This window comes from Amphibalanus amphitrite, unplaced genomic scaffold (genome assembly GCF_019059575.1).
Source record: "Amphibalanus amphitrite isolate SeventyFive unplaced genomic scaffold, NRLGWU_Aamphi_draft 000117F_arrow, whole genome shotgun sequence".
Lineage (NCBI taxonomy): Eukaryota > Metazoa > Arthropoda > Thecostraca > Balanomorpha > Balanidae > Amphibalanus > Amphibalanus amphitrite.
In genome coordinates, this window is record NW_024881612.1 from 200,932 (window position 1) to 221,377 (window position 20,446).

Below are 20,446 nucleotides of genomic sequence, written 5' to 3' on the forward strand. Positions count from 1 at the left end.
GAAAAGCAGCTGCCAGATGCCGCAACAGCGTGCCTGGAAGCGAATCAGAATCCTATTGAATTTCGGGAGCTTCCAGGAAAGAGTATAGCAAGGATTCAAGCGGTCGTAGGACAAATCATTAAAAGTAAATAATTGAAAAATATGCCTTTAAGTTGTCGAATTTAAGCTTTTCGCTCCTACCAAATCTTGCAAACGACAAGAAAACACTGGATGGACCATGCGGCTATGCACAAAACTCGCACACGATACGGGTGACGACAAAAAAGGGAAGAAAACAAAAATAAGATCCAAGTCATTGACAGAATGCCTACACATGAAATCATTGCCAGCCCACTGCAGAGCCACTGGGGCAGTAGGCATCTTAAAATGTATCCATGTGGACTGCGGACAGTCTAGTCAAGTTTCTGTGGGGACCGATCAGTTCCCCGTAGAAACAGTCTCCAGAGGAGCCAGTTCTGGTGTGGACAGTTGGTCAGCCTCTAGTCATGCCTTTGTGTGGATCAATCTCAGGTCATTTCTCCGTAGGTTATGAGTAAGGCCAGTCTGTCAGGTCTCTCTGAGGAAAGTCCCTCGCCAGCTCAGCTCTTTGGGGGGGGGGGGGGGGGGACAGCCCCTGGCCCCGGTTCTATCCGGTCGTGACCGAGAGCCGGCGGCCGCGCGGGCCCATCGATCGTCTGACCTCGGCCGTCGCACGCCACCCCCGCCTCGTTAGTCGGTGTCACTCTGACACGGACGCCGGTGACAACACGGCGTGACGTCAGAACGATGACACCGACGGCCGGCAGTCAGGCCAAATCGCCGGATTAAAAGAGAATAAACGCTAACGTGCGTATGAGGTTCTTCCAAAAACGGATGGCTCCGCTCGTTAAAAATGAACGAAAAACGATAGGACCGACCGAAAAGCACGATTAAACCCCTTGTCTGCACTTCAAAGCATTACGCGCTACAATCTGTCACGTCTTGTTGTTTTTTTGGGGGCATGTAAAAAACCCTTTATCAGTCGCTTTCAACCTCAAATTTCTACCAGGGATAAGACACAATTCTACGCAATGAAGCCGTGGCCGCGGCTCGGGTGTGCCCCTGCCCTGGCTGTAGCGGCTAGGGTATATGCTTACTGCACAGTGCACAATGTGAAGTGCGGCGTGCCCCATGCACAATTTACTCCGGGGCCTCGGATGGGATATCCCGTATAGCTGTGGTTACAAAACCTTTTTACTCCGTTTGGCCGCGACTGCGAGATGCCTATGCCTAAGGCCGATATAAATGGCTACATTTTTCAGCAAACATTCATCAACTGGTAGGCTTTAAACACCTATCTCGGAGCTTTTTCTGGTTGATTGGTAGGAATGAACAGGAACGAATGCGTTTTTTTGCTACGTCATACGTGCAGTGCTTTTTTGAGAGTATTTTAATTCATTTCCTCTGACGCGGCACTCAGAATAGTTTCATCTGTGGATTGTGGAAGGTGTTTTAATTGTCAAATACAAATACAAATGCGTTTTCTTATATTTGAGCAAGACCATTATGCACGTAAATGTAGATAAATGGGGCTGACAAGCTTCAAAGCAAGGCAAAGTGGCAAGTTTTCGTGTAATTTAACAGACATTTTTTAATCTGGTCTTTGAAGTGCATAAAATGTAATCATTTCAGTCTGTCATGTCGTGCACGGTTGTCCGACAACCATATCACTTCTCTGAAGTGGCCACGGACTACTTGCATTTGTGACAAGGCCAGGAACAAAGCCATACAGCTGAATCAACTACTTCTGCCACCCAGAAGCCACCTGTCATCCTGTGACAACCTCTGAACAACAGTTCAACGGCCCCAACCGAACAACCAACGGACTGACACTCCGAGTCCGACCGACAACCAACCGACCAACCAATACCATCGCATAACAATGCAGAGGCCTGCCCTCTCCCGGAACCACCCGGACAGGTGCAGTAAGCTGACACCGGAAGTTACGCCTCACCTGGGTCTGGGGGTCATGTCAGGTGTCGGATGTCCTGGGGCGACCGATGGCGGATCGACTCGACACTGCTACAGCGTCCTCGGCACCGAGCGCCGGCTGTCTCGGTTCACACCACAGCGTCTCGGCTCAGAGTCGCACTCGCACGCGCTCTGAGCGGTCGGTCACACACGCACTGGTGGAGGAGCACGGCGGGCCGTTCTCTGCTGCGGCCGTGCCCGGTCGTGGCCCGGTGAGCCGCCTCGGTGAGAGGTCTCCCGTGAGCGGCCGCCAGCCGACGGTCGACTGTCACAGGGCCCAGCTTCTGCCCGCTCGCCGAGGCCGAGACGGCTCTGTTTAGCGCTGCTGGCCGCTCGCCAGAGGTGCACACACCACGGCGCGCCGGTCCCGCGTTTGCGGCCCGGCCGGCCGCACGCGCTGTCTGTCGGGTCGGCCGCTGACCGCGCGGCCGGCACGTGCGGCACGGGTTGCACACGCCGCCAAGCGCCCGACACGAGTGGTATCCACTGACAAAGGCCGGGACGTACCGGACTATCTGGAGCGAGACCGGCCAGCCGGGCAGCATGCCCTCTCTGTCCAACTGCGGCTACTTCCCAGGAGCCCGCAAAATCACCGACACTGTACTCAGAAGAAGCAAAGACGATTGCACGCCCACAAGTGGGACCATGGCGCACGAAGCGGGGACGGGTTCAGCACGGTGGGCGGACCGCCTGCCGTGGGTTTGGCTGCGTTCGTTGGTCCGTTTGCGCAGTTCGGTGCCGTTCTACGAACAGTGCGTCAGCGGCCGTCCCAGTAGGATAGCGGCGGAACCTCAGCCAGCTAGAGACGAACCCGGTCCAACTCTCGAATGCAAAAACTCCGACTGATCCCGCACTATGTCATTGATCGCTGAAACAATAACGACCTGAGAAAAGCATTTCAGAATAAGTTTTTCGACGCAGAGAGCCGTTTCGGAACGATCCGGTTCCAGTGTCCTTCACGGGTTCCGAGTTCCGGTCAGCTAGCCAAGCTGGCAAAGCGCCGCTTCCTTCTGGAAACGCAGAGCGGCCTCACCGCGATGTTCAGACTAGCGAGACGTGTCACCCGTTCTTTGGGAAGGTCCGGACCGGGGTACCAGATGTGTCTGTCACCTTGGCTGGCTGCGCCGCGGTGGAGGGCGGCGTCACGCGCCCGGCCGGCTCTGTTCCAGGTCGGATGGAGGCCAGACGACCCCCAGACAGTTCCGGACGGAGGAGACGCGCAGCGGCGGACACCGGACATGGCTGGGACCCATCTCATACCGAACGGATGTCACGTCTGACGTCCGTCTATGCTCATGGCGAAATTCATCCGCAGACCGAATCCACAACATGACTTTATTGGGCGATTTACTTCAAGGGACACCACAAGAATACTGCTGTGAACTGTTTACTTGGCAACCAAGACAGCGTCCTTAGTGTAATCACGACACACTTTTATTATATCTAGTCATCAAAAGCATTGTTTCAGAAAACAATTATGTTACCTTACTTTTTCCATTCGGCTGTCAATTCATGGCGCCATCGTGTTCAGGCGCAATTAGCACAAGAAGTGCGCATAATTAAATGCTGTATGTATTTCAACCAATTCCTGATTCTCAGAAAGCATTCACAAGGTAAGTAGGGGCGGATGGAGAGAAAGTATCTAACCGGTGTCAGATGGTGGGTGGGGGGGGGGGGGGCGAGGGGCTGAAAAAGTATCCAGCTGCCGTCGATTACTGTCTGGTCGGCCGCCAGCCCCCGTCTGCAGTGTGGCAGGGCACGAGTCCCTGTCACCTCTGAGAACAAATGGCAGCACGGGGCGCCAGCACCCCGCGGGGCCCCTGTGCCTCCGGTGACCTCAATGGGCAGCCAACGGGGTCAGCCCCACCTCGCCGCCGGATCAGGGGGTGTCCAGAGACGCGTCATCCCACCTGGGTCTGAGCCGACCGGCGCTGGAACGTCCAGACACGCGTCACCACACCTTGACCTGGCCGGCCGGCGCTGAGGGGCAGCGGGACAGACCGGCCGGTGAGCCGTGGTCAGAGTGGCGACAGGTCAGAGGTGGGCGGCGCGCACGAGCCCCTGACAACGTCGCAGGGGCACCAACCAGTTCAGAAGTGCTTGCGAGATCGCATTGGGTATTTATAGAAATGCGCCTGCTCTGAATGAATTCAGCTTCCAGTACTCTAGGCCTTTTCGGACTTATGGTTGGCATAATCCGCAAGGTCATTTCGTGTCCAGTCAATTCGCTTGGATCAGTTACCTCTGTGCTGCTACTTCATGTGCTTTTCGATTTCATCACATATTTGTGAAATGAGCGGCGCTTCGTGAATCTAATAATACCGATGTACAATCGATTTGAGTTGAGAACCTTGCAGTCCTGCTGTAGCAGGACAATTCAGAAATGTGCTACAAATAACCGCATTTCAAGTGCATCAACCTATAGGTTAGGTGGTATACCATGTCTCAGAGGACTGCATCTCTCCTAAGCCGAAGGCTCTGGAGGGCTGCGACGCTAGGTACGCGACCGCAATGAGCTGCAGGGAGCCGCTGGCCGTTAATTCGTCCTCGCCTTCCTCAGGAAAAACCCATCCACATCCCCCCACGCTTCACCTTCTGGACTAACAGTCACCTCAACCAGACAGCCGGTGGAGAGAGCGGTCCCACACGCACCAGGGCCACTTGCTCTCCCGGGGTGACCGTCTGGGCGGCGGGGCGGACTGCCTCATCGGGACGTTCCTGTCCCAGTGGGACGGTCTCTGCCGCTGCGGCGCACCGTCGGTGGCCCGCACAGTCCAGTGTCTACACCTTATTATCCTATAATCCTAAATCCCTGCAATGGCCTCTTCAGGCTTGATCTCAACAAAGCAAAAACCAAACACTCGCCGCTGAACCACAGGGATCGCTATAAATACCTACATTATTCTCACGATTCAAACAGTTAAGAAACACCTCATATAATTCATTAATCAGAAATACGATAGTCTCTTCCATCTCAATTGATGTAACAGATGATGCTACAAAACTTTCTAGCCTTTTTCGGTTCGCTTGGTCTATACAGGCCATTACTTTCCGTTATCACTTATCACAAGGCTCAAGTTTTAGAAGCGTCATATATCTGAAGCAAAGTTCCCTAGCAGCATAATGCTGGAAAAGAAGAGATGGAAACCAGGACAAAGTCCCCCCAGACTCCAAAGTTCATCTGTAGGTGGTTCCCTCATGTCACATTTCCTCGGCGGCGTCGGTTGCACTGCAGTAATTGCCGTGTCAGTTGTCTGAGGGCGCCACTGTCGGACTGACACGACAACGGAGGGCGCTGTCTGTACCGCCCAAAACACCAAACAGTACACCATTCGGCGGTGTCACTGTCAAAGGTCACCGGTGGGATCGAAAATAGTCCACAATGGCTCCCAATAGCATACACCCAAACCAAACAACTTAATTGGTATTGGCTACACAGCCATGGAGACCAGTGACAACTCACTTTCATTATGCAGTACCTACCCTCTAAGATGATTAAGCCTATGCCCTGTTAACTCTTGGTAAAATGATTTCACATGTTCCCAGCACTCTGAATGGGTATACTTTCAAGAAAAAATATACTCACAAGTAGCCCTTCATCATATAAAGAAATACATTTAAATAATAAATTAAGTAGGCTCCTTTAACAAGTCTAACTAAGCCAAGATTTTAGGAGTTAAGCATCATCTGCCACCATTTTGAGAAAAAAAGGATAGAGCCACTAATTTCCTACATTAAATCAAAAGCACAAGTAGGAAGCATTGGCAGCTCTGTACACTTCTGACTGCTATCTGGTATATGGTATAACAGGCATTTGTGGATCAACCAACATATCCTGAGCTGAGCATGTAACCTAACTATTGACTATTGTATACATAGTGCTGCTCACTGTGCTCAGTGCTCACAATAATTGCATATCAGAGTCTCAGCAAGCCCAAGGTTGACAATCATACCTGTCCTAACAATTTCATCTTGAAAGTGTTGAGGATGAGAACTCACAAATTCACAATAATTGCATATCAGAGTCTCAGCAAGCCCAAGGTTGATAATCATACCTGTCCTAACAATTTCAACTTTAAAGTGTGGAGGATGTAGGAGCCCTTACGCATCCAGTAAACATGACGACGTCGGCCCGACGTCGGGCCGAGGCTCGGCCCGACGTCGGCCCAACGTCGGTTCAACCTCGGCCCGACATCGGCTGGACATCGGATATGCCCGCATGTTCCGACGTCCAGCCGAAGTCCAGCCGACGTCGAGCCGACGTCGGGCCGAGATCGTTTGCCGAGGTTGACGAGATCGTTTGTCGTTGGACCGACGGGGCCGACGTCGGCATGTTTATTGGGACAACGCGCAAAAAATATCAACCGGCGGCGGGATTCGAGCCCCCCAGTCGCCGACGTCGGCATGTTTACTGGGACAACACGCCAAAAGCATTAGCCGGCGATGGGATTCGAACCCGGTGCTATACGAACGCGAGGCTAATGCGCTAACCACTACACCACGCAGCCAGCTAACGAATATTGTTTGTTTTGTTGTGTTATGCCCTTTCGGTCTGACAAGACCATTTCAGAGCCGGAAGGATCATAGGATGGAGACATTGGTCTTCTTGGTGAGCACCCTGGGTCCAGTTCATATAGAGTCCCTGGTCCCATTGCTGTTACGTGACACTTATTGGAAAGGGCGACCCCACAATGGATTCATATAGCCACTCTTACACACCTGCACCAACATTTCCCAAAGTGTCCCTTTGATAAGTGGCATTTTGGCAAAGTGACACTTGCCGACTGGCCTTTCTATATGAACTGGGCCCGGCCCTGGTGAGTTGACGGGGCTGAGCCTGACCAAAGGATAGGCCGAGCAGCCCCCAAGCACTCACCGCACCCGGCTACGGGCGAGCTCGGCTTACGGGCAATCCCAAATGGGATAAAGTTTCCCGTCCAGTCCGGATCAGGGGGTTGCGGCGTGGAGTAAGATTTGAGTTTCCTGAGGATATTTTGAATACAGAGGCTCTTTATGAAACATGAAACATGTATTTTATATTATTTTAACGGTTAAAACAGCGGCCGATGTCGGTCCGACGTCGCCCCGACGTCGGCCCGACGTCGGCTGGACCTCAGCAATTGATCTCGGTCCGACGTCGGCCCGACGTCGGCTGGACCTCGGCTGGACGTCGGAACATGCGGGCATATCCGACATCCAGCCGACGTCGGGCCGACGTCGGCATGTTTACTGGGCACCATGTCATGATGCAGATTTCTGGCCTTATTAGCAGACTGTAGTAATTTTTCCATTAAGGCTTTGTCGATTCCCTGTCACACAAAAAGTCAGATGCTCGGTTCAGAGGCCAGTTTTACCAACAGAAAAATAGAATCCTACCAGAATGTTTAGCCTAGACCGCTTCACATATGGGGCGTACATGCAATGGGCATGTAAGCGGATAGGACTTTATCATTTATGCTCTGTATGTGAAGCGGTCTTAAACAAAAAGTTCCAGCAGGCGGCTATTTTTCTGTTGGTAAAACTGGCCTCAGGAGACATGCATCTTATCTGCATCTGCCGCATCCACAAAATCCAAACTACCCAGCATTAGTAATTCAAATATAAATATGTTAAGAACTTTTTACGTGCCTTTAGGGTTCACAAATAAATCACAAATACAATTTGAATTGATCTTTCTAATATTGAACACAGTAGTTGTGAGCACTATTCTATTTATTTTTCCTTTTAAGCAGTAGGCACGACGAGCTCTTGGTACACCCATCCGTTATATGACATTATCATATAAAGACAATAAAAGTAAATAATTAAAGAAGTAAAAAGCTTGAAAATTAAATCCGTATAGGCGGACTCGCCGGACTAACCTTCGGCCTTCGCGCGGACTGCGGAGTCGGTGAGTCAAGTTGAAGTTGTAGTCGTGTTCGTTAAAGCCGTAAAATTGCCTGGTTCACAGCATTTCTATGGTTTCTAGAAGTCAAACCCCTTAAAATCACAACAATCATGATGAATCACGCGGCATTACGGTAAATGAAATAAAATGCACACAATAAATCCCAAAAAATGTAATGGTAAACCAAGGGTAAACGACACAACCACAACACAACAATTCTGAATTCCGGTACAGTGCAAAGTACTGTTCGACTTGGTAAGCTACAATTGTGCACTTTTTCCATCAAATGACGTAATATGTCATTTTGAGTGCTATGAGTGGCTACGTCTGAAAGCGCAATACCGACATCAACTGCAAAACATTTTTCTGAACAAATACAAAGTCGTGTTTGTCTCTTTCAAGGATGATCCAATTTGACAGCAGACAGCTTTAGGTATTTTATTCCCAGGCCAAAAATACGAACAAATGATTGTGAGCAACCGCTAGGAAACAGGAATCGAGACTATTTTAGTTAGTGGGTTTCATTTATAAATGTGGCATCTAAGATTAATAAAATCAAATACAAAATAACCATGAACAAGCAGAGCTTTAACTCGCAACTGAATTACAGGGTGTCTCAAAAGTTCGTTTACACATTTCCCATGTCAATACCTAAAGCATATAAGAACCGGCCAAAAATCTAAGGTTTTGGTGTCCGTGTGTACACTAGACAAATATGCATGCTTTGACAACTGATTCGGAAGGTTGGAAACCAAACCCTTTGCTGTATCTCCAAAAATATTTGCCCATACCGATTTTCGTCACTCCGTCAGCTGCCGGAGGCTGATAAAAGGTTACCAGCTTTCAAGCTCTTGTAGGGGAATCCCCCGCAGTTTCTGCGTCGGATTTAGGTTTGACGAGCTCCCCGGCAACATCCGCTTCTCCCTGAAAGCCGATAGCTTGCATCGACACCATCCGTGAGTATTTTGTAGGTCTTCTCTGGCGCTAACTCCTTCATGAATGACTGGCGCCGACCTCCCAAGCACCATTTTCCTTTTCAAAACAACCCCATTCCTGAACAAATGGGAAGTGCCAGGGGCAAATTTTTCGCAGCATATCGTAGCATAATGTGTCGGCCATCTGTTTCTTAAACACATTTTGCAATATTTGCAAATCCCGAACGCTCGTCATTCCCAATGCCAAGACCTTCGCTGGGTTCCGGAGTGTTTTCCTCAGGAGAGGTTCTGCTTTGTAAACAGGGGCGCGGGAACTTCTTTCCGCCTGGGGGGGGGGCACACCATAATAGAGATTAACCTAGGGTACCCCCAAATCTAGTTTTCTCACCGGTTTTAGGCCACTTATTTTTCATCCCTCGGCTTTTTCAACAAAAAAAGAAAACATTTGCAAAAAAAGTGTGGTATTCCGTCTCAAAGCTGTGGGGGCACCGCCCCCACGGCCCCAGAGTTGGGGGGGGCAAGCTGCCCCCACTGCCCCCCCCCCCGGCTCCCGCGCCTATGTTTGTAAACGGCCAAAACCTGTCCGTCGTGCGGTTTTGTCCGGATTTTGTGTGTAAAAGAAAGCTATTTGCTCCAGATCTGCCTCTTGAAACTTCGTTAGATAAAACTTTACATTAATTGACACTTTTGGAGGGTCACTTGTCCTCGGCATTGACGATTTTCGCATTATTTTCCCTCAAAATTTAGCGTTATAGATACCTCTTATAAACAATTTTAAATGATATTTTGTCTTTATTTTATGATGACCTGCAATTTTTGAAACTGGGTAACCTATGTCTGTGAGCTTCTAGTCAGTTTTCAATAGTTAGGACTGCATTTTCAGCTGCTTTCCGGAGCACGAGTCTGCTGCGGTACAAGGGTCGTTCAAAGCGCTGTTAGTCTCGCATGGTTTTGTCCTTCAAAAATTTTAGCCACCGTTTTTATTAGATGACCATCATGTTGTACTCATCCTTGCCGACACTTTGCCAAGTGTCATTTCCGACCTAACCATTCCCATTACTCGTGAAGCAGAGAGTTTCTCAGCCGACCCGAGTATGCGACCTCCATTTTCATGCCTGATCCATGGTCAGAGGTGAACCCTTTTTGTGAGCTCATGAAGGGTCGAATGCGCTTGAAAACAATGAAGCTGCTTGAGGAAGGTTGTTGCCAATGCCCATCCAAAATTTCGACTGTTAATTTCATGTTGATTCAGAATTATTGACAAAAAAGCATGGCTGGTACCTGTAAGCGAACTTTTGAGACACCCTGTACATGTATTGACCTCGACTCATCTTTAGATGCATCACCTACCTTACCCATGGGCGGCGCCACCGTGGGGTACGTGGGGTACTAGTACCCCACAGTCATTTGACTGTGGGGTACTGCATATACCCAGTACCCCATGGGGTACTGGGTATATGCAGTACCTACCCCACAGTCAAATCAAAATTGAAAAAGTTCAGACTGGGCTCCTGACTGTGCACAGTCAGGAGCCCAGTCTGAACTTTTTCAAACACTTTTTCGTAGTCGTGCAATGGCCCTCTAAAACCATTAAATATGTTTTAGCAGTGGTCAAATGACTAATGCCAACAAAGGGCCAATATTGACAGGTTATAACAGGCCCCTGCAGATCGGTAGGGCCCTTTGAAGGCTGACAGAGGGCCCTCTTGAGATCAGCAGTGCCATCTAAAAGCCATCTGAGGGCCCTCTGTAGATCGGTAGGGCCCTCTAAAGACAGACAGAGGACCCTTTCAGATCAGCAGATTGTTTACGTCGATCAGAGGGCCATACATTTAAAGGGACCCTCCCACCTTCAAAAAAGTTAATGAATTGGCATAAAAGTGATGTAGCGTGAATCACAAAGAGCGAAAATGAACATCTACCAAATTTTACCGGAAAATATTCAACCGTTTTCGAGATATAAGACTTTTATTTTTGTTTACTTTTTGGGAACTCCGCTGTTTCTATGACGTCACATAAAGGTTTTCTTTACGTCGGCATTTGGAAGCAATAATTTGGTATCAAAGTGCGACAAATATTGCGCGAATGATGCGTTTATCTTATCAAGGTCAATATATGATGGCCAACAAAGGATTCCAGGACAATTCTTCTTATGGCATTTTTTCGTATCGCAATTCTTCGTCTGCAAATCTTCGTCAGGGCATTTATTCGTATCGCATTACTTTGTCTCGCATCAGTGTATATGAAAATCGGCTCGCATTTCTTCTTCAACGCAAATATATGCAAGAGTAAGCATTGATGGACAAATAAATGCACCGACGAAGATTTGTAGACGAAGAAATGCGGACGAAGAAATGTCATGCGAGGATTCGTTCGGGTACCATGACATTTATGTGATTTCAAAGTCAAGGTTCACAGCTGATCTGCAAAATCAAGCCAAGAATCCAAACTATCGAAAAACTATAAATATTTGTTTGTCTGTCACAGAGGTCTCAAGCAATATAAGGTTGACATATGTTGAATCAAAAATCTACTGCCACAACTCACATCTCCTGCCTTAGTTTATCATTGTTGTTTTAACTTGCTTTCAAGAGAAACAGAAGCCAGTATCTGATATCACTTCAGATGATTGTTTCAAGATCTGAGTTCAAATGGAATTAAAAGCAAGATCAAGATGAAACAGGGATTATTGCTGTTAAAGTAGTTTGGCCATGATACAACAGGCACATAAATCATTAGCCAAATCAAATACTGGTTGGTTTGTCAAGATGTTTGTTGTCTGTCGTCTGTCGAGCTGCTATGAACACTGAACGCTCTCACTCTTACTTTAAAGAGAGTAGTTTAAGTTGAATGGTAGTGAGCTGTAATTAGACAAAGCAGCTATTCAGTGCTCACATCAAGCCAGGCTAGGAAATGGCATCAACTGTGGTGGGAGGAAGCAGGTTCGGCAGGCCTATGTTGTAAACTTCTGTTGTGTCTTGTGTTTGATCAACTGATGTTTTCTGCTCTGTTTTGTGCAGTGATAGTAGCAGGTAACTGCATGCTTGTCAAATTATGTGAATAAACGAATTCATAACATTGCATTTTTCTCTCCATGCAAGGAACAAGTAAGATGTTGTAGAAAATGTAATAGAGGGCTGCATTGCTGATTTCATGCACTTTATCAGAGCTTTATTTAGAATTGCTTTCCTGAAAGCTACACACAGGCCACAGCACTGAAATTCACAATGTCATAGCTTTTGGCAGAAAAAAAGAAAAGACTTGCCTAGGTAAAATTGGCTGAAAGTATGGCAGAGCAGGTCTTGATGCGTATGCCCATCCGTGTGCTTGCCGAAGCCGAACTGACTGCAACACATTAACTCTGACCCACCATGGTGGCTGGCATATCCTGAACTTTCACCACTCTAAACAAGACAACTTTCAGCCCTCAGCATTGTATTAAAACACTGTACATGGCAGTTGACACTCAAAATTTGTTTCAGTGCCATCCACGGACAACATCAGTCGCCATTCACCAGGCCAGTAAAAACAGAATAGATAATAGCTTCAAACCCATGTAGTCAGAGTTACTAGGTCTGCACCTCAAAACAAAATCCAGGTGACATTCACCACGCCAGTAAAAAAACAGGTACCTAGGTACTTAGGTAACGTAACAGCTTCAAATCTGGTAACATGTTGGTCGGACGTAACACTACCATATGTACAGTCTGTCTTAAAAGTACCGCGCAAAGTGGCGGTGGATCCATCGAGCCTGACTGAGGAAGGGCCTGCTAAATTTGGGTCACCGAAGCAATGGACATCCTCGTCCATTCCCCAGCTCAATTGGTTCGGTGACTTTCAAATTAAAGCAGACCTTTCTCGGTCAGGCTTGATGGATCCACCGCCACTTTGCGCGGTACTTTTAAGACAGACTGTACATGGAATAATATGATACCAAACAATAGTGCAACCATTCTGGACAACAAAAGTGTATGATAAAATTAATTTAGAATACTTTGGCAGCATGATTTACGAGCACAGGCAGGTGTTACCTACCAGCCTTCTCAATGCTCGTAAAACCAACATTGTAGTTTTGATTTTACCTTACATGATAACACACTTGGCTGCAATGGCACATTTAATTTAACACTGTGAAAAGACCAGTTATAACCACTTCACAAGCACAATTGCACCTCATGCCGACATCCTTTTCCAAAGACAGTCAGCAGCGTCTTTCGTCAAAACTGGAAGATCAATCCCCTTTCAACTGTTAACATCAAAAATATTTCTTCATGGTGTGATCTCCTATGGAAACCTTGCGGGAAAAGAATTAATGTCAATTGTCAGCTCTTCAAATTTCTTTGGACTTAAACTTGCAGTACCATATCCAGTTTGCTTTGATATTTTGTTTTTCATTCCATGTTGAAGTTGAACACCAAGCTCCAGATATAGCAGGCAGCTTGATCATCTTCGGCCTTGGTATAATATCAGTCCAAGTTCCAGTGGTGGGTATCATCTAATATTCAAATTAAAATGAAAAGCAATAGGCTTTCTCAGCGCCGACGACGGATTTCACGATGATAAAAAAGGGAGCTCAAGGTCAGCAAAACTCGGGTTCAAGGAATGGCGGGCGTTGAAATGACTGCTGACGTCATCAACAAACCGCTAACCGATAGGGACTAAGCTGGTCCCACCCTGCAAGTAAAGGGAAGAAATTTCTTGAACACCATAAAGCTGCGGGGGTTGCGACCAGGATAAATGGTGGTTTCTGAGCCTGGCCGCAAACTTGGCTATCTCAACTCAAAACTAATGTTAAGGTGGGATGGTCCCTTTAAGCGGCGTCTTCCGAAAACCGGTAGAAGGCCCTTTGTTGATCGGCAGATCACTCTTAAGACGGACAGAAGGCCTTTTTTAGATCAACAGGGATTTCAATAGCTCAGCGGGCTCCTACCTGGCGCTCAGAGAACCCTCCCACGCGCTGTCAAGGGGCCCTGTCGTGGCTTAGAGGGCTCCGTCAAACAATCAGGGGCTCCGTCGTGTACGTATAGGTCTTTTCTGTAGCTCAGAGGGGCCACGTCAAACGTTCAGGGGCCCTTTATGCGTTCAAAGGGCCCTTCTGTCGCTTAGGGAGCCCTGCACAACGTTCAGGGGTCCTTTATATGATCTGATAGTCTTATGTAGCTCAGAGGGCCCCGTCACGCGATCAGGGGCCCTTAATGCGCTTAGAGAGCTCTGTCGTGTACTCAGAGGGCATTTATGTAGCCTAGAGGGCCCCCGTCAAGCGATCAGGGACCCTTCTCATGTGTTCAGAAGGCTCCCGTCAAGGAATCAGGGGCTCCTTCATGCGTTTAAAGGGTCCTCTCGTGTATTCAGGGCTTTTCTGTAGCTTTAGGGCCCTCGTCAAGCGTTCAGAGGCCCTTTAAGCGCTGGGGGCCTTTCTGTCGCTCAGAGAGCCCTGTCAGGCGTTCAGGGGCCCTTTATATGCTCAGAGTTTTCTTGTAGCTCAGAGGGCCCCGTCACGCGCGATCAGGGGCCTCTTCATGCGCTTAGAGGGCTCTGTCATGTACTCATAGGGCCTTTTTGTGGCTTAGAGGGCCCCGTCAAGCAACCAGGGACCCGTCAAGCGATCAGGGACCCCTTTAAGTGATCAGGGCAGGGGGGCGACACGGCTATTCGCGCAATGTATTATTTATGAGCCGCGCGGGGCCTCGCGATGACGCGGCTGGAGGCAACTGCTCAGCGCGCTAGGATACTTCTGGCGGGGCGGGGCGCTGAACGGTGTGCAATGAATGGGTTATGGTCGGGCCGACAGAGATGAGGTATTGAATTTGAATTGACATCAGCAATCGGGTGGGGAAGGAGAACGTTCCTAATCGAGCTTGGGTTGGGGAAAGCCGAAAATATCGCGATCGGCTCATAGCTCAGACAGGGCCGGGTGCCGTACCATGTGTTGTATAGGGTAACTGTGGGGAAGACGCACCCCTGGGTTAAACGCCTCCCCTAAAAAAATCGTATTTCTTATCGACGGATAGGTGTTTTATCCTGTCTTTCAGAACAGTCAGCTGCTTGTTTACGTAGGTCTCTATTTCCGGTTCTGCGTCTTGAGGAGCAGCGTGGGTAGGTGCTGATGTTGGTTTTGGGTGTTGTTTTTGTTGTTTTTACAGAAGATTCCTAATATTTTGATGCCCTCTTTATATCACAAAACTTGCTATTGTGCATATCATTCAAAACTGCGTTTTATTGTCATTCTGTTGAACGTATTATGCTGCGGCGTTAGTGGCGCGTTTTTCGTCAGTATTTTGTTGACCGGAAATGGAGTGGATGGGGCAAGACGCCTACTCGATGCATGGGGCAAGACGCCCCCAGTTTTCTGAAAGGGGGGCGTTTTGCACGGTGGTGAGAGTGCAGGGTAGCGCCCTGTAGGTCGGGGCCGAAAAGGCCTCTCCCTGTCCTTTTTTAATGATATATCCTAAACGACTGCAGATATCGTCACCAAACTTTCAGGACTCCTCCGGGCATCAATTTTACAAATTGCAACAAAATTTCATCCCAAAGGCTATGATAGGTTGACCACAAATGACGTCAGAATGACGTCAAGTTCTGCCATGTTCATCATTTTCTGTTGATGGATGGGGTGGGGGCGCTTTGCACATGGGTGTGGGCGTATTACCCAGGGTATGGGGCAAAACGCCCTTTTGTAAGGGTATGCGAAAACCTTTTTGGGGGGTTAAATACCACACGCAGGTGTCTTTTCTTGGTCTCAAAGCGTAGTAAAAAGAATGAGCTACACGATGGTGCCCAAAGGTTTAAGTAATCTGTGTTGGGTTGAGTGTCAGAAGGTTTCGCGCTTAAGGGGGGCGTTTTTGACCTATTCACCCTACATATTTAGGCGGGCAGACAGAGATGAGTTATTGGATTCAAATTCACCTTACCATCGGTTTCTGGTGGGGTTTGAAAATGGTTTTAGTCAAGCTCGGAGTGGGGCAACCCACTGGCGGATCCAGGGGAAGGCATTTGGGGCAAATGTCTTCCCCCACATTGGCAGCGCCCAAAATCGCTTTTCGAGAATCAAAGAAAACTTCACAACTTTTCTGAGGAAATGTTGGTTAATCACACTGCACAGCAGTGCACAAGGAATCGAAATCAGAGTTTTTTTTTAATTAATTCCGAGAAACCTTTTTGGGGTAAGCCCCCGCAGTGTCCAAGACCGCTTCCTGGATCCGCCAGTTGTGAATAAGTCACGGTCGATACCGAGCTTCGGCGGGACCAGGCGCTGTATACGTTGTTCTTTCAATGAAGAGGTGGACAGACACCTAGCCCCACATCCTACTGCTATGCCCGTGCTTCTGTGGGTGAAGCACTAAAGCATCATGGAATCCCACAGGACCTGCGAGTCGACGAGGTGGGCCGCTTTGGCCGCCGGGTACTGCAGCTCCCTGGAGTTGCCTGGGACCGATGGCAAAACAACAGCTCCGGCGGTGCCCCTATGGGCCGTAGTAATTAGCGAATTCCTGTAATGTAGAGATCATATCCTCAATAATATCCATTACCATTTTATATTCCTAAACAGTATGACAGAACAATTATGCTTGCCTACGTTCAGGCATTACCTCTGATGGTCATACGTCCAGTACAACATGTGTTGTCTGTCAAACAACAATCGACGACAGGATCTCTTCTCATTATCTCTTAAGCCATCGGTTGTCAATTCACCCACCCCGTTTCCCTAAAAATAGACGGTCAGATTCGGCCTGGGTCCTTACGACCCCTCTAGATTCGCCAGAGACGGGATCGGATCGCCGTTATTGCATCCGTCTTAGTGTCTTTAATACTATGACAGCTTCGACCACGGACTTCGGACGGGGTGATCGTTCCACGAATGTACGAACCATCCAGGCCTAGAGTGCATCGAGGTTTAAAAGAATGCAGTCTGTAGATCAATAAACATAACAATGGTGGTATACAACCACATTAAAATATCTCCCCGGCTCCCGCAACGTTCCAACGCCCCTCCGTTATGCATTCGCCTTGTGTGTCCGCCGAGCCGGCTTGCCTCCAATGACGTCATCGGCCGGCCGGCGGCGTTCAAGGTCAAACGGCTGGTGTCCTTACCTGGAGTTCTATAGCCTTGGATCAGGGGGCCCCTTCATGCACTTATAGGACTCTGTTGTGTATTCAGGCTAGAGATGCCACAAATTTACAATTTCATTACCCGCCCCGCCCCGCAGCTACCCCTTGCCCAACCACAACTACCCGCAAGCTGATTTTGGCTGAGCAGAGCCCGCAAAAAACCCGCAATTTTAAAAACCTGCTTTTGCAAGAAAAAAATACAGCTGGGTCAATGCTAGAGCTATATAAACCTTACTTGCTTCATTGCTGTGCAGAAAAAGGCAGCCAAACAAATAGTAAGGACTTGAAATTTCTATGCTAAGTCCTCAGGAAGTGCACACTGGATAGTGGAAAATGAATAATGCATCAATACATTTGAAATTCCTTTCTGAAAAGAGTTCAGTAAAATCTTTCTCTCACCTTACCCTTCAGCATTGGCTGAGGATCAAAATTTCACTCTAGCTCCCTCTCAATATTAGGCTTCTAGAATGATATTGTTATCAAAATGAATGTTGATATAAAAAGATATGCGATTTCCAGTTAAAAATAAATAGTGACACGTTGAATAATGAGTATCCAGTCGATCTACACATAAAACAAATCATGCAAAATCCCAGCAAAAACCAACTAACCACCAATGAACCACGCGTTTCTGGAAACATGCGTCAGAAGCGTTACCAACAGCTGATTGCAAGGAATGTTACAGCGACTAAATTATTGCAGCCGTAGTTAATGCGAACTTGTTGCGAAAACACCGTTGTATAATGCATATTCATGTGCCATTCTGATAGTTATTTTACACAACAGCTAAAGTTTTACAATTCAGATTTAATCACCTGTTAAAAAAAGAGACAGCAAATACTAAATTAAATGTAATAATTTTAAAGATGGTCTTGGTAGGTAATGCTCTCCGGCTGGTCATCTCTCGGCATACAAATGACCAGTAAAAAGACAAAAGAAATAAATGCGACCAGCTACGTGGTTTTGTAACATGTATAACTGCTATTTTGAGGCATTCAAAAACCAAAACAGAAAAATTGATTGTAAAATTATTTTTGCGTCATCAATGTCAGCTTTCCTTCGCCTCAAAGACCAAAATTGACGCAGTCAAATGCCAATCCTTGTCAGAATGTCGGAACTGCGCCAGTTTTGTATTGCGTTATGTTTGGGCCGCATGCCAGTCAATATTTTGATTTTTGTAAGGGTAATTGGTGTTATTTTCGTAATATAGGGTGGGACAGAACATAGAGTAGGATAGGTAATTAATGAATTTGCATTGCATCAAATTTTGTTTAGCTGATAGCTCTTTTTTATGCCGACCAGACGCAAATAAAGTAACATGTGGCATTTGCTCTGATTTTCAACATCTCATTTAAGTCTGGGTTCTTCCATAATGTATATCTAGTGCACACTGCACATAGACTTCAGTTCAGCTTCCTATAAGTTTGCTTTCAGGTTCTTTTATGTTTTATGGAATGCTTTCATCAGCATTTACTTATGCTTTGTAGTTTGTTGCTTGTACCCTGGTTTGGTCATTGCTAGACTGTGGATGCTATTGCTGGTTGTTTTCAGTTTTGCATTTGAAATGTGCTACCTTGATATATTTTTATATTTGGTTCTGTTTTAAAAGTTGTTTTGATGAATATTGTATTGTTAACCTGAGCAAATGCACTTGACATTGTGTTTTGCATCTAAAAAAATAAATTTATAGGTTCTTAAGGCTGACCGCCAAATACCCGCCACACGACAAGTTTTGCTTCTCGAACCCGCCAAAAACCCTGCGGGTTTTCAAAACCCGCAGAAAGCGGGTTCGCGGGTTCAAAAGTGGCATCTCTAATTCAGGCCCATTCTGTAGCTCAGAAGGGCCCCGTCGAGCGTACTTTATGCACTCAGAGGGCCCTCATGAAGGGATCATGGGCCTATTCATACGCTCAGAGGGCCTTGCATATTCAGAGGGCCTTTCTGTAGCTCAGGGGGACCCCGTCAAGTGTTCAGGGGACTTCATGTGTTCAGACTAGGCCCTTTCTAGGCAAAGGCAAAGAGGGCCCCGTCAAGCGTTCAGGGGGCACTTCAAGCGCTCAGAGAGCCTTTCTGTAGCTTAGAGGGTCTTCATGTAGCTCAGAGTGCCCTGGTCAAGCGATCATGGGGCTCGTTTACTGCATCTGAAGGGCCCATCGGACGGCAATAGAATAAAATAACCCTCAAACATATAGTGGGCGAAATCCGGACTAAAACATGGGGGTATATGTGGGTCCACGCCCCCCGATTTGGAATACCCCTCCCCTGGAGATTTTCTGAACCCTCCCCTGTACCGTAGTAAGTAATACCCGCGCGGCCGCGCCCCGCTGGGGTTATGGATTTCCACGCCCTGCTGGGGCGTGTTTGACCCCCCTCTAACTCGGCCCCTGGGCCACGTAGCGACATGCGGTAAGCGGCATTCTAAAGAACGTCAAAAACGATGATGAAAATACTTCGGTCATTTTTTAGGTCAGGTCAAAGGTCAGCTCACCAGAGGTCATCAAATGTCAAATTTTGCTATTTCGACATTTTTCGAAACTGCCAACGGACAACTCGGGAACCAATAGAGCTACAACGCCGCGGAAAAGCGCAATCGATAATTCTTTTACAGGCCTTTCTGAATAATGTTCTCAGATCAGGGCTGGAGAAACCGGGGGGGACCGGGGGGGACCGTCCCCCCCGGGCCCCATTAATTCCATTTCCTGGGGGGGACCTGGGGGGACCTAATATATAACGAAAGTGGGCCCTTCTGACTTATGTTTAAAAAAGTAATCAGCCATTTTGGCCTGTATTAATGTTTTAAATATCACATTCCAAGCATCGGAGCCCTATATCAGTGAGTAGATCTCAATGAGTCGTACTCCCCCACAAGCTAGTGGGCCCTTAATGGTTCCGTGATGACCGTGAACCATCGGAGAGCCATGGTCCCTCATTGAGTCCATGTGGTCCAGGTCCAGTAGTGGACCTGTTGAAAATTTGACAGAAAGGTGTTTGCCAGGCCTATTTTCCTTTCACATACCTCCTATGTATGTACAGCAACGCATGAATAACAGTGGCGGATCCTGGGGGGGGGCACGGGGTCATGACCCCCCAAATGGTCTGAGAGGGTCAGTTGACCCCCTCCAAAAGCCGAAGACCTAAATGCGTTATAGACGCCGTCTTGCATGCTCAAAATCACCTGTCAAACACATCTGAGCTTATACCTTTGTTTTTGTCTGGATCGTGTTGCGTGAAAAGGCGTATTGAAGGCCAGAATCGTACCTACTCGTTTTTGTCTCAACCGTGCGAGCACCAGGGGATGATACAGGAAAACTCCAAGGGGATGGTCAAGAATTTAATTTGTGGTGCCCCTTCCTATACCCAAAATTAAAGACTCAACGGATTTCGGCCACTTAATTTTGGTGATGCCGTGTTTCCATTTTTGTTTTTTATATTGTTTATTTTATTTTTAGTGCCCCTGGGCCCTGGCAGGCCTGTGGTGCCCCTGGCCGGACTGTGGTAACCCTGGCGGGCTTGTGGTGCCCCTGCG

At 47.8% G+C, this 20,446-nt stretch overlaps 1 protein-coding gene across 1 annotated transcript in view; it reads right to left on the bottom strand.

Annotated features, from left to right (window-relative positions):
- LOC122381278 (mucin-19-like) overlaps positions 1-2,247 on the bottom strand; it is a 39,171-nt gene extending 36,924 nt beyond the window's left edge. Inside the window, exon 1 of the mRNA XM_043365268.1 lies at positions 1,973-2,247. Coding sequence (XP_043221203.1) covers positions 1,973-1,989 — 17 coding nt within the window. The 5' untranslated portion in view covers positions 1,990-2,247. The remainder of the gene's footprint in view (positions 1-1,972) is intronic.
- Between the last annotated feature and the right edge of the window lie 18,199 nt (positions 2,248-20,446).